The sequence below is a fragment of the Eptatretus burgeri genome, chromosome 2, assembly GCF_056783735.1.
Source record: "Eptatretus burgeri isolate ZD-2024b chromosome 2, Ebu_testis_v1, whole genome shotgun sequence".
Lineage (NCBI taxonomy): Eukaryota > Metazoa > Chordata > Myxini > Myxiniformes > Myxinidae > Eptatretus > Eptatretus burgeri.
In genome coordinates this window covers 35,404,594-35,418,820 of record NC_140962.1, presented here as the reverse complement: position 1 = coordinate 35,418,820, position 14,227 = coordinate 35,404,594, and the positions used below count along the sequence as shown (strand labels likewise).

Sequence of the window (14,227 nt, the reverse complement as noted above, 5' to 3'; positions counted from 1 at the left end):
GTAGTAAACATTTCTCCTGTCCCTGCCCTTTTCCATGTCCATAGATTTTCCAGCATGACGCTCTGGAGGAAGCAGAGTTCGCTTCCAGAGTTTGCGATGTCCTGATCATTGCAATTGCTATCTTCTTATTTGTGGTGGTAATATCATTCAAACCATCATACTGGATCAACAGGAGGAAGAATAACAGAAAGAAAAACCCCGTTCACTGGTAAGGAAGACAAGTGACGGTTTCATCAAAAATATAATTCCTTTCTCCAAGGGGACAAGATAGCTCAGAAATTTAAAACAAATTTACATTTCGTTTTCACAAATAACGAGCAGAGTACTCACCCTTTGGGGGGGGAGGAGGGTCGAGTTTGTGCATCACTTGCTGAAAAAAGTGTAGTTAATGTTTTACAAGAAGACGATCGGTGTTTGTGTGGTGTGTCTGAAAGGTTATAGAATAGAGACAGTCGAAACGATAAAGGATCTGAAGCAGTGATCTTCACTATTTTTTTGAGAGGGGCCACTTTCACCAAGTGGACATAAGGTGTGAGAGCCACCATACCACGTGCAAGACAAAGTAATGCAATCCTTCATGTAATCACGTGATATAACAGCCAGGTGAACTCAATAGAAGTCTGCATGTGTAACAAAACAATGTCGGCTTAATTATTAGAAACCAAAAATTGTTATACGAATCCATCTCCTCAAGGTATACAAGCACAAATATGTGTATGTATGTGTTTTGATCAAAATTATACAGATACGATTACAACAATAAAATTAAGAACACAATAAGCTGTATTTCAAAACTTACTTTGAAAGCTGGATCAGCAGAGGAGTGCCTGATGCTCCATGACCCTCTTCAAACGGTACAGCATTTGTCATCCATCATTGCAATCCTTGTGAGACAGTTCACATGTTAATTTGTAAATTTGTTCCTCATTTTCTTTATATGTTATTCATTGTGGAAAAGGTTGCTTCACATGTGTTTCCATCCATCCATCCATTGGGACCATATACTGTGCAGAGCATTTGTGCTGTGAAAGCAGTTTCCTTGGCTCTTGGGCATAATCCTGGATGGGTCGCCACTCCGACACAGGATACCAGAAAGCTGGCACTCATTTTGCCAACTTCAGAAGGATGACAGGCAGAGTCAACCCACCTGGTATTAATTCAACAGCCAAGTGGGATTTGAACTCAGGATCCCAGGATCCCAGGATCCCAAGCCCACCACCCTAACCATGAAGCCAACACCAGGCATACATGTGCATGTACTGACAACAAATTATTCCTGATCCCGTAATGGCAGCCCACAGATGCCACTCTTACACCTCCCCTCCCTCTTCCCTTCTCTCTCCCACTAACCCACTTCTGTCCACTCCCCCACCCAAACCTCCCCTCTCTACCCGACTCCACTTGCTCTCTCTCTCCTCCACTCTCCTCTCTCCCTCACTCCAGACACACACACACACACACACACACACACACACACACACACACACACACACACACACACACACACACACACACACACACACACACACACTCACTCATGCTTCTTCCAATGTGTTACTCCGGAGTTGGAGACATTCATTAGGGAATAAGGGACCAGATGAGTAATCATCTATCTATAATTCCAGCAATCTGTGTGTGTGTGTGTTGGTGTGTGTGTGTGTGTGTGTGTGTGTTGGTGTGTGTGTGTGTGTGTGTGTGTGTGTGTGTGTGTCTGTTTGTCTGCGACCGCCGTTTCTTGACAACCACCGGTCCGATCTCATTAAAACTTGCCAGGAATATTACCGGGGCCCCGCAGATGTGCCTTTTCGAGGTTTGATGTCAATCGGACGAGCGGTTCCCAAGTTACGGCCATTTATCTGTCGACCAATGAAAAGACATGGTGCGATGACGTCACAATTAATGTTTGCTTATTTATTTTTTTATTTTGCACGATTGACGGTGCGATCTGATTGAAACTTTCCAGGAATATTGCTGGGGACCCGCGGATGTGCCTTTTCAAGGTTTGATATTAATCGGATAAGTGGTTCCCAAGTTACGGCCATTTATGTGTCAACCAATGACAAGACATGGTGCTATGACATCACGAATGACATCACAATTAATGTTTGTTTATTTATTTTTGCACGATTGACGGTCCGATCTGATTGAAACTTGCCAGGTATATTGCTGGGGACCCGCAGATGTGCCTTTTCGAGGTTTGATATTAATCGGACAAGCGGTTCCCAAGTTATGGCCATTTATCTGTCGACCAATATCTGCGAGAGAGGGGGACGGGAGAGGGGGGGATGTGAGTGGGGGCGAGAGAGGAGGGGGAAGAGGAAGGGCGAGACGAGGGGGGAGAGAGGGGGGCAAGAGAGGGGGGATGAGAGTGGGGGCAAGAGAGGGGAGGCGAAAGAGAGGGGGCGAGAGAGGGCTGCACATACTGGCACTCACCTACGGGCACTCACCTACGGGCACGCACCTACGGGCCCGCACTAGTTTAAATAAATACAAACTAATTAAAGGTTGTCAGCATGGGTTTACCAAAGATAGTTCCTGTCTCACAAATCTTTTAGAGTTCGAGGTAGCAGTGTCTGATTGGGTGGATGATGGAAAGGCAGTGGACAGTATATCCAGACTCTTTAAGAAGGCATTTGATAAGGTACCACATTGGAAGTTGTTAGCCAAAGTGAGGGCTTGTGGAGTGGCTGGTCAGGTAGCTAATTGGATTACAAACTGGCTTAGTGATAGAAAACAAAGAGTGGCTGTGAGTGAGAGGATGTCTTGCTGGGAAGATGTAAGTCGTGGGGTATCTCAGGGATCAGTACTTGGACCATCATTATTCATTGTTTATATTCACCATTCGGATCGTGGGATGAAGAGTATGCTTTCCAAATTTTCAGATGGCACAAAGCTTGGAGGTAAAGTGTATAGCAGAGGGGGTGGTGATCAGATTCAGGAAAGTATTGATACGTGCATAGATTGAGCAAAAGATTGGCAGATGGAATTTAACCTGAGCAAGTGTAAGATGTTGGGGATGGGGAAGAACATTGAAAATAGAGATTACAGGATGCAAGGGGTAATTTTGGAGCGTGTCACAAAGGAGAAGGATCTGGGGGTGGAAACCGATACAGGAGATAAGCAGGCAGCACAGTGCCAGGCAGCAATATGTGGGGAAAGCAAATAGGGTTTTAGGTTGTCTTCAGAGGGGGATCATTTATCAATCAAAACAGGAGTGTCAACATTGCATCAGAATTTAGTCAGGGCCACATCAACAACATTGTGTGACGTTTTGGTCACCACGAGTTTGGAATGACGTCGCTGCCATAGAAAGGGTTCAGCACAGGGCTATGAGATGATTCCGGGCCTACCTAGACTCAGCGATGAGGAGCAGCTGAAGGAGACAGGGCTTTATACACTAAAAAGGAGGTGGTTACGAGGAGATATGATCGAGATGTTTCAGATAAGGAAGGGTTTAAACATGATAAGTGCAGAAGAATGATGAGCAGACGAGACAGTGATGGGACCAGGGTTCATTCCTGAGAGTGAAGAAGAGGAGAGTTAAGACGGTAGCAAGGCAGGGGACTTTTACTTAGAGAGTAGTTAATGCGTGGAATGGTCTTCCTGGAAAGGTGTAAGTATGTCGAAAGTATGTCGAGAAAATGGAGAGAGTGCTGCACCAACGAGAACAATTGGAGCGTGAGCAGCAAGAGCAATTTTTAGAGACAAAGAAACAAAAAGACAAGGAGTTCTCATGTAGAGAGAATAAGGCACATCAACTGGAGCAAGAGTTTTGGAAAAGGGGAAACGATGTGTGTACTCGGGAAAAGCAGGTTTCGAAAAGTGAGGCAAAGGAACAGAGGCGAATGGAAGAGGAAAATCAGAGACGAATAGATGAGGAAAAGCAGAAACAAAGAGATGAGGAAAAGCAGAAACAAAGAGATGAGGAAAATCAGAGACGAATAGATGAGGAAAAGCAGAAACAAAGAGATGAGGAAAAGCAGAAACAAAGAGATGAGGAAAAGCAGAGACGGATAGATGAGGAAAAGCAGAAACAAAGAGATGAGGAAAAGCAGAGACGAATAGAAGAGGAAAAGCAGAGACGGATAGAAGAGGAAAAGCAGAGACGAATAGAAGAGGAAAAGCAGAGACGAATAGAAGAGGAAAAGCAGAGACGAATAGATGAGGAAAACCAGACACGATTAGATGAGGAAAAGCAGAGACGATTGGAAGAGGAAAAGCAGAGACGAATAGATGAGGAAAAGCAGAGAAGAATAGAAGTGGAAAAGCACAGAGTAATTGAGAAATTTGATGATACCATTGAGGAGGCAGAAGCAAGTGGTGGTGTGCACGAGGAAAACAGTGTCCAAATGATTGGTGATTGGAAATTAGGTCGACAGCAACAACAGAATGAGAATGGCGATGAGTGGTCTCAGTGTGGGAAACAGAAGGAACAGCTGAAGCAGCAAGATGAAGAGCTGCTCAAAAAAAAAGAAAAAGTCTGCTTCAAAAAAGAAATGAAGAAGCAGAGGCAGGCAGCAAAGAAAGGTGTGCAAATTGAATGGAAACCCAGTGGTATTGGCTTGACACATCATCAACAGAAGTCACGCTGTGAGGAACAGCGGTTACAGACACGTCGCGTTTTAGAGGAGTTCGAGGGTGAACAAAAGCCTCGCCGCGATTACAAGCCACAGCAGCAGCAGCAGAAGCAGCATGGTGGTGACAGCCCTCACCATATTCAACACCTTCAACAGGTAAGCATTCTTCAGTTATTCGGAGAAGTTGGGGTGAACATACTAGTTACAAATACAGCGAACTCCAAGATGAACACCTGAAGTTGAAATGCATTTTGGCACTTCGTCTTTAAAAGATATTACTGTGAATACTTACATTGATGGAGAAGAATATACTTAATTGTGGCGATAATTGTAATTATATTTTTGGTGGGAAAGGTAACTTATTGGCATGGTCATCCCCACACAGGCTAAATCATAAGAATTTTAACCCTTGATTTAACCATAAGGTCACCCTTGATTGGATGAGATCACCTAATTCACCTTTCCATTGGTTACCTGTTCTGTCGATGAATTTCTTTCTGTGCCATATCCTGAACAAGTTATCAAAATGATGAACATATCAATGTGAATATTCTTTCATATTTTTATTGTTTTTCCAAAGACCCCTCAGAAGAAACACTCGTTCCCTCCTCCACCACCCTCGTACAGGAAACCATCCTCCTGGTTGGATCGTAAGTTTCCAAGAATCTTACCTTACGTAACAAATTATTCCAAACATTGTCTAAATTACATGTTCTTCACCTCCATTGTGTCCCATTGTGTGTGTGCTTCTGAAGTGTTGAGAACAAACTAATATTTTGCTTCACTCAAAGCCAAACAAATCTTACAACTGCTGGAAGTCTGGTACGAGTGGTAATGTATCCATAAAGACGTCATTGTGAACACCTGGATGTTCATTAAAATTGTTTGAAAAATAAAATTTTTACAATCCCACTTTCAATCAGTGACAGGTGACTCGAGTTGCCTTTCATGAAGCAGTCCATCATGGTTCACTTCGACATCATCATATGAGGTTTTGTTATTTTAATTTGTACAGTTAGTGAGGATCTGTGGGCTCTGTATGAAACATTGGAATGAGAGACCAAATTGCTTAAATTCCCTTGTGAGGTGACACAGTGGGAGTTGGTGACGAAGAAAATGAAGATGTGAAATTGCAGGGAAAAGTGAAATAAAACATGAACTGAAATGTAGAAAATGAGGAAGAGGGAGAAGCACAGAGCGATCGAGAGAGATATCTGATGGAGAGAATATCTGATAGATATTCATTCCAGGATTGTGTTGGAAGGCAGGATAATGATGGAGATAATGATGACAATGCTCTTGAGTGGATTTAACTTACTTTTATTGATGTGTGTGCAGAGGAAGAAGTCATAATGATACCCGCTGGAGAGGAAGATGCCATGTTTGGCAGCAACACTCTCATCACTCCACCATGTAAGCGTTCCAGAAATGCAAAAATATACACCAGGCTCCTACAGTTGGCTGATTCCAGCTTTTTCAAGTGAACAGTCTCCAGAACTAGGGTATGATAAACACTCGATGGAATTTATTTCATCACTTGGATCCTTTTTATGTCCATGTTTGTCAATCTGTCACTCGCTTGTTCAAAAATATCATGATGAGAACTCAGTGATCCTGAGTGTTGAGAATTTAATAATTAGAATGAATCCCTCAAGTCGGTGAGGTCCCTCCCTGATTCATACATCAATGCTAATTTTAAAGGGAACTGAGACTCGCCTGACCAACACAGGAACATTACAGGAGGAAAACTTCACATTGTTCTGGGAGACAAACCTGAGGGACAAAAATAGGAACACGCGTGGGTTTTGTAACGAAGAACTAGAGCAAAGTCGATGATGCGCCATCGCAAATCCCCATGCTTCCCACCAAAAGCAAAGTTAAAATGTGCCCGAAATTGCATGTTTTGGAATTTGACCTTTTGACCGCCCTCGGGAGTGGGGCCAAAATGACACTGCTCTTCTTGCCAAATGATGATCCCAACTACCAAGTTTGGTGAATTTCTACCCAACCCTTGAGGAGGACAGAGCATGTTGGATGGACAGACAGAGCCGATTACAATACTCACACAATTGAATAACTTGGGGGTTGTGTTAATGAAAAAGTTCAGCTCATTTCTCAGGAAATGTGACAAAAGGCCCTTTCTGGCTTTGGATGACATGTGAGAAGATAAATAAGTTAAATAATATAAATAAATAAGTGCTGATTCATGGCTATTTTCAATGAAATTAATTATTTTATGCTTAGAAATGGTGAAATTTCATCTTGAACTCCCTATAATTCTTGCCAACTAATAATTAATTCTCAAATTAATTTGATCTCCAAAACATATCGATTCAAATTGATGAGTCGACCGTGTCCACCCTCAAAACACTTGCATTCCCCACTCCCTCGTTTACCTTACTCTCCAAATTTTATGTCTTGTTGTACCTGCGGGATTTAAAAATTATGTTATGAGGTTACAAAATTTAAGTTTCAACAAGGACATCTCAGCCCCCTCTCGGTATCTAGGTCCTCCACCTTTTGGGTGGTATGAAGAATATTTCTGTGTGATATGAAAGCTAAATCTTGAACGTGTTTTCAAACTATCACGTACACAAGCCAAGTAAATGAGATGGTTGTCATGGCAACATAATTCAGCAAATCTAATCAGGTTGAGTTAATGTCATGAGGAATAGAATTCTCCAATATTAAAGCAAAACGTTCAACACCTTTAGAAATATCACGTACTCAAAAGACATGGACAGATGTTCAGTCCATCGGATGGACGGAGCTCATTTTAACGTCCTGCCCCTCTGAAAAACGAAAATTGACAATTGTTGTCAAGAAACAGTTGAAAATAGGAAAAATAAATTGAGGATAAATGACAAAAAAGATTATAAGTGTGGTTGATTTAAAGTTAAAATGATTTGTATGTCTACGTGACATCCATCCGCCACAACACCATACTTCGTCTTTTATATCCGTGCGATGCACTGTGTATACATTGGTCAGACATCCACCCATCCTCTGGTCATGTAATCAATGTGTGGCTCCACATGCAAACAATCAATCAATTTAAGCTTACTGCACACAGAGAGATGAAAGAAAATAAATATCCACCATGTCGGCCAAGCTGATTAATATGTGTTTACCTGATTTGTGTGCTGTTGTGATGATTTATTATGGCTGGAAAATAAAATGTAAATAATTTTTATTGAGGTTTCATTGTTCACAGAAATACAATTCCTATAATTGCAACTTTTCACGTCCTGTTTGTGACATGATAAGGAATTATTACGACAAGCCGTAGCTTCATGCTCCATTCCACTCTTACCTTCCAGAACGTTCCTTCCACCACCAACCAAGACCCCCACCCACAGGAATTATGAGAAGCAGCAGAAATAACATTTTTGGGGACCAACGGTAAAAACACAATTTGAAAATATAAAAAGGCAGAAAGAGAAAGCCCATAAAGGCGAATGGCAAATTTCTTCACATGATATGCAGTTACTTCATTCACATGACAAGAAGGAACAAAACTGGCATTTGTAAAATTTACCTTTCGACCTCATCAACATTTTAAATATTTTGTTGATGGATCATTCCAGCTTGGACAATTTTCCATTTTGTATCATCATATGAATCTTATAGAAGTCGATTTTAGAATAACGGGGACTTTTTACAGTCCTGAGATTTTGTTGGCAAAGATGTTTTTCCCCTGACATGAGTCATCAAACAGGGCTGACAGGGGTGGCCGAGAGGTACCCACACTCGCATCGAAGCTGTCGAGCCTGGGTTTGAATGTCGGTCCACATCTAAAATGTCATCCTGGCGTTTAACAGACTGGGTGAATCATCAATGTGTAAGTCGTTCCTATGATGGATGTGAAGGGCGTCCTGTCTTCCGACATTAGTTGATGGAAGTTAAATATTCCCAAGATGTTCTTCACCGAGAGTGGGCGAGCCTGAACAAATTAAAAATTCCTGCCCAAACGACTGCTCAGAAGGCAATGGCAAACCACCCAGTATTGTTATGGGCCAGGGTTCGGTGGCGATAAACGACCAGTCGGTGGAGCAGTGGAGTCGTTTCCACTGAACTCCGGGAATTTAGCTCGTGACTCTCGGATAAGTCTGAAAGGTCACGGGTCCCTTAGCGGACCGTGTTCGCCAATATTTCGATGGCGTGGGCTCGAGTTAATTGCCAAATTTCAATATACCTAAGTACCCACGTCGTCCAACTACCGGGGAAAACCACACCCTCGACGGACTCTGTCAAACCGAGTCGCTCTCGCGACCTCAGTCCAGTATAACCGAGCGGAATTACCAGAGTCCGTCGGAACCAAATGAACAATTACCGGCCCAAACGGCCTTTCTACTTCTCGATACGCACCATGCTAGGCCAATGAAAGAAAGCACAGAAAACGAGTTGGTACATTTGTTGACAGCTCAACTACTCTTCACGAAGAACACTGGGATCTTTAACATCTACTTGTGCAAGCAGAGGCAGATGGGAGACGCAGTTTAACGTCCACTCAAAGGAGTGCAACACATTGATAAATCACACCACAGGCGAAACACCAGGGTGACAGTTTCTACTTGGGCTCAGATTTGAACACATGCTCCACAAGCAAAGAGGCAAGTGGCCAGACATCCATGCATGGTGAAGAAGCAATCTTGAGGCTCAAAGCCTGTTCCTCCAATTTGGGCTTTCTACCAGCCTCCACTCTTTTTTGTCTCCTTTCTCCAATTTGTAAAACTGCCTTCCAGAGTGTTCAATTGCAGTCTTCACTCCAGTACTTCTTGCATGCTGTGCACCACTATCTCCTGTCATCCCCCATCCCTAACCATGGTCTTTTATACCCTCATTTACGCGACCCAACGCAACCCTTTTACTTACTAATTGCTGTATCGATCTCCTCCTTTGGTGGCAGGATTTGCACTGCAGCCACCGTAAAACGCTTCATTCCGCAAAACGCAAAAACGCAAAAAAATCTGAAAACCCACTCCGTGGGAGTACCTCCTGTGCAGCTTCCCTTCGCAGGGCAGCTCACCGGATGATGGGATTGGGGCAAAGCCTTCGGGACCCCCAATCTTTGATAGGAGGGAAACCACGGGGTAACATCCCTGGGTCAGATTGCGGGAGAGTGTGTCGGAGTGGTGCTGAGGTGTCGTCCACCAGACGGCGGTCTCCTTGGGTTAACCTGAGGCGGTCCCTTCGGGTGGGTGCCTGGAATGTCCTATCCCAAAGAGAGGATGATCACCTGTCTCTGTTATCATCTGAGCTCAAGCGTTTGGACATCGGGATTGCAGCTCTCTCTGAGGTTCGGAGACCGGATTGCGGCGAGATAATGGTGGGTGGTTACACCTACTATTGGTCTGGTCACTCTGATGGTTACCATACCCAAGGAGTTGCTGTAGCTGTGTCCAATAAGCTGACCCCAATGATAATTGAGGTAACACCGGTCAACGAGCGTATTATGAGATTAAGGATTCGTCACTCCTTAGGTGTCATTTCCCTGGTCTCTATTTATGCTCCGACTGAGGCGAGTGATCTTACCGTGAAGGATGCATTCTACGCCACACTCGAGTCTGTGGTTGATCAGTGCCCCAGACGAGATACACTTCTAGTCTTGGGGGATTTCAATGCATCGACTGGAACTGATAGGGATGGTTATGAGGTGTGTGTTGGTCCCCATGGGTCAGGAACTATGAACCAGAATAGCACTAAGTTCCTTGACTTTGCAAGAAGTCATGGACTTAGGCTGGCTCGTTCATGCTTTCAGCGCCCGCAAGCTCATCGCTGGACTTGGTCTTCCAACGCTGGCGGTGTGGCAAAGGAGATTGACCATGTCCTCATTGACGGTCGTTGGAGGATGATCCAGAACTGCAGGGTCTACCGGAGTGCTCAGTTCCTCAATACTGACCACAGGCTTGTTGTAGCAACTCTAAAGCTGCACCTTAAATCCTGGAGAATGGTACCATCCCAGCCTAGGCTGGATGTTGCCAAGCTCAGGGATGAGAGAGTAGCTGAGGAGTTTGCGAACAGGCTGAGTGGACACTTGGGGGGTCTGGGTGCTTTGGGGGGTCCTGAAGAGTTGTGGAGCGCCTTCAAGACCACCGTCCTTGATGTTGCCGGTGGATGCCTTGGAGTTCACCGCAGGGCAAAGAAGAATTTTGTCTCTCAAGGGACACTGGATACCATTGACCAGAGTCGCAGGGCCAGGCTGAATGGCAGAGCTGAGCTGTTCAGGGAGCTGAGGCGTAAAACTGTACGTGCACTGAGGGTGGACAAGGAGGCCTATGTGCGAGGAATCTGTGAGGTGTAGAGCATCACCTGTGCACAGGTGATTCTCGCCCCGCTTACAGGGGAATTCGCCCCTTACGTTCATCCAAGCCCATCCCTCGGAGCACTGCAGTTCCGAGCAGAGAGTGGTAGGCTCTTGACAGAGGAGTCTGAAGTGAAGGCCCGCTGGGCCGGTTACTTTGAGCGGTTGTACCAGGCTGATCCCCCAGCTGTCGAGTTGGACGTCAAGGGTGTTACAATCCCTGTTGCTGACCCTCGAATCAACTGTGGTCCACCATCGCTTGTGGAAACACGAGCTGCGGTGAACCAGTTGAAACGGGGCAAAGCTCCAGGGATCTGTGGCATCCATGCTGAACTTCTCAAGGCTGGTGGAAATGCTGCACTCGCGTCGTTGCATGCAGTTTTGTGCTCTGCCTGGAACACAGGCATCATCCCAACTGACTGGAAGAGGGGCCTTGTTGTCCCTCTCTGGAAAGGGAAGGGTGATCGCCAAGACTGCAACAACTACCGAGGGTGACGCTGCTCTCAGTGCCGGGCAAGGTCTTTGCTCGGATAATTCTTGATAGGGTTCGCCACCATCTGCTTGAGCACCAGCGTCCAGAGCAGTCAGGCTTTACGCCAAAGAGGTCAACGATTGACCGTATCCTTGCTCTTCGTGTCCTCACTGAACGCAGACGAGAGTTTCGGCAGGGGGCTGCTTGCAGCCTATGTTGATCTCTGTAAAGCGTTCGATTCAGTGAATCGGGATGTCCTCTGGAGGATTCTTGGTCTTCGTGGGGTGCCACCGAAACTGATCGATCTGATGTCTGAACTCTACTCTGGTACTGAGAGTGCTGTGAAGTGTGGTGGTACCGCCTCTGACTTATTTCCAGTTGTTACTGGAGTTCGTCAGGGATGTGTACTTGCCCCCACACTTTTCAGCACTTGTATGGACTGGATTTTTGGGAGGATGTCGGAGAGATCAAGTTGCGGTGCATCGTTTGGCAATGTCAAGATCTCGGACCTTGATTTTGCAGATGATGCAGTCATCTTTGCGAGACTTTAGACATCCTCTTGGGGGCCCTCGAGGTGCTGAATGAGGAGTCGGAGCCGTTGGGATTACGGATTTCTTGGGTCAAAACAAAGATCCAGGCTTTCGGTGACATCTTGGATGCTGCTGTCCTGTCTGTGTCTGTTTGTGGTGAGGATGTTGAGGTCGTGGATAGATTCACTTACCTTGGCAGTGATATTCATGTCTCCGCAGGTTGTGAGCCGGAGGTCAATAGACGTCTGGGTCGGGCCTGGGAGTCATGGATTCACTGGATCATGGTGGCGCTGCCGGTACCTGTGCGGGAGGACGAAAGTCCGAGTCTTCAGGTCCTTGGTACTTCCAGTCTTGCTCTATGGGTGCGAGACTTGGACTTTGACCAAGGATCTGAGACGGAGAACTTAATTCCTTTGGTACCAGGTCTCTTCGGAGAATCCTTGGCTATCGCTGGTCGGATTTTGTGTCCAACGAGCGGTTGCTGAGAGAGACTCGGATGAGATTTGTTACCTGCATAGTCCGTGAGCGTCAGCTGCGGCTGTATGGACATGTGGCTCGTTTTCCTGACGCTGATCCTGCTCACCAGATTCTCTCAGCGAGGGAGTCTCATGAGTGGAGGAGGCCAGTGGGCCGACCACGTGCCTCATGGTTGCAGCAGGTTGACCATCATCTCAAGGAGATGGGGATGGGCCTGGCATCTGCCTGGGGGATGGCCAGACGGAGGCCCCTGGAGTACCGGCGGAAAGTGGACGCAGCGACGCGCTGTTCTGGCACATGCTCCCATACCTGACCTGACCTGACCTCATGTCTCTTCTCTTTTCTTGTTCACTCTTTCCCTTGCTTGTGTCCGACTTTCTGCATGTTGCTATTTTATCCTTTGACTTCCTATCATCCATGAGCCAAGATATTGCAGACAAAAAAAAACTTGAAAAATGAAGAAAACTGACCTCATACCAGTAATCGTGAAAGCAGCTTGAGGTAATACATCCTCACAGAAATATTTGAAAGAAATAACAGGAAATATCACAACAAACCAATTACAATTTGAACTGCCTGGGGTTCATTGGCAATCCTTAAAAGAGCCCTTGAAGTGAAGATGCTATGATGTAGAAAACCTCCAATGTTACTTTGTCACAGGTTGAAAACATTGCAAGTTAGTCCTCAAAGGGAAATCCTCAGACCAAATTGAATTATTAAAACAGAAAGGTTGGTTCCTCAGAAGGCCTCAATCTGCCTTTCTGAGAGCCACAAAAGGAGATCACAATCAATGGGAGGGGGGGGGCACAAAATTCTTCGTTTACGTGTTCCGACAACGTTAATGTGTTTTGATGTTAAAATTAATTTGTCTCAGTTTATCACATTTCAGATGTAGAAGTAAAAGTCATACTTTAATTTAAATTATTAACCTATTTTTCAATAGTATTCAGAATATAAATTAATTAATTTTCTTTATCACAATGTTAATTTTCAATGTACAGCTTCATTGATCGCTTAATTTTCGTGTTTGTTATTACAAGTTCCACAAGTTGATGACTTTTAATTTCGTATGCACTTTTTTGTTGTGTACTCAGTTTGTTTGGGTCGTTCAAGCTTTGGATTCAAACCAACTGCAGACGCTAACTCCAGGTGTGTTTGACCATCTTGTGGCACTGGATATACTTGGTCTAAACAACAACCAGCTCCAGTCTCTCTCAGTGCAGTTGAGCCAATAAATCGCTGCAGGAACTTTTGTGATTCCATATTTGTATCTCTGCACATATTAGGAATGAATTCAGTATTTGTATCATGACAAGAGGTCAGACACAGCACATAATCCTCTCATAAAACGTCGTGGGAATCTCTTCTTTTTTTATAATAAATCTGTCAATCCAAGGACGTCGATCACGAATGAAAAGTTTGGAGGTCATTCGAGCACATAGCGTGAAGGCAATATGGCGTGGGCTCTGAGACCCTTTAGCAGGCCCTGGAAAATTTGGGATTCTGAGCAATTTATGACTGCCTGGGGTACTTTTTTTCTTGGGGAAATTACTTTGAAGTGTCTATTAGAAGATGATTATTTTTTTTGACATTTCAATTAATTTGATTTAATCACCCAAAGAGTGACCAATTTCAAATTTGCTATCAAACTTCAAATTTAATTGACAATATACAAATATTAGGCCTAGCTATTAATATTATTGAGTCCGTTCACATTTATACAGAAATAAAATGTCAACACAATAACGTTTTTCCAAGGTGAAAAAAATCCAATAAATCATCAGAATTCCTCTGGATTTTTTGCATTCGAGTCGAAAGCAACATAGGTTGCGAGTGTGTTAATAAGGTGAAGGCCTCTTATTTGTGA

The 14,227-nt window shown here is 44.5% G+C and overlaps 1 protein-coding gene and 1 long non-coding RNA gene across 2 annotated transcripts in view; one reads left to right on the top strand and one right to left on the bottom strand.

The window, feature by feature from the left end:
- Positions 1–300: 300 nt before the first annotated feature.
- The window catches only part of LOC147031794 (uncharacterized), a 47,229-nt gene continuing 33,302 nt past the window's right edge, over positions 301–14,227 (bottom strand). Inside the window, exon 4 of the long non-coding RNA XR_015054475.1 lies at positions 301–884. This is a non-coding gene — a long non-coding RNA (uncharacterized LOC147031794). The remainder of the gene's footprint in view (positions 885–14,227) is intronic.
- LOC147031795 (uncharacterized) lies at positions 3,642–5,297 on the top strand. The gene is made up of 2 exons (XM_085859826.1): positions 3,642–3,822; positions 4,018–5,297. The coding sequence occupies exons 1-2, from the start codon at positions 3,642–3,644 to the stop codon at positions 4,812–4,814; spliced, it is 978 nt and encodes a 325-aa protein (XP_085715952.1). The 3' UTR covers positions 4,815–5,297.

Coding starts and splice junctions, on each gene's coding strand:
- LOC147031795 (XM_085859826.1), top strand. CDS start 3,642: ATGGAGAGAGTGCTGCACCAACGAGAACAATTGGAGCGTGAGCAGCAA. Junction 3,823..4,017: donor GGAAAAGCAGGTTTCGAAAA/GTGAGGCAAAGG, acceptor AGAGACGGATAG/ATGAGGAAAAGCAGAAACAA.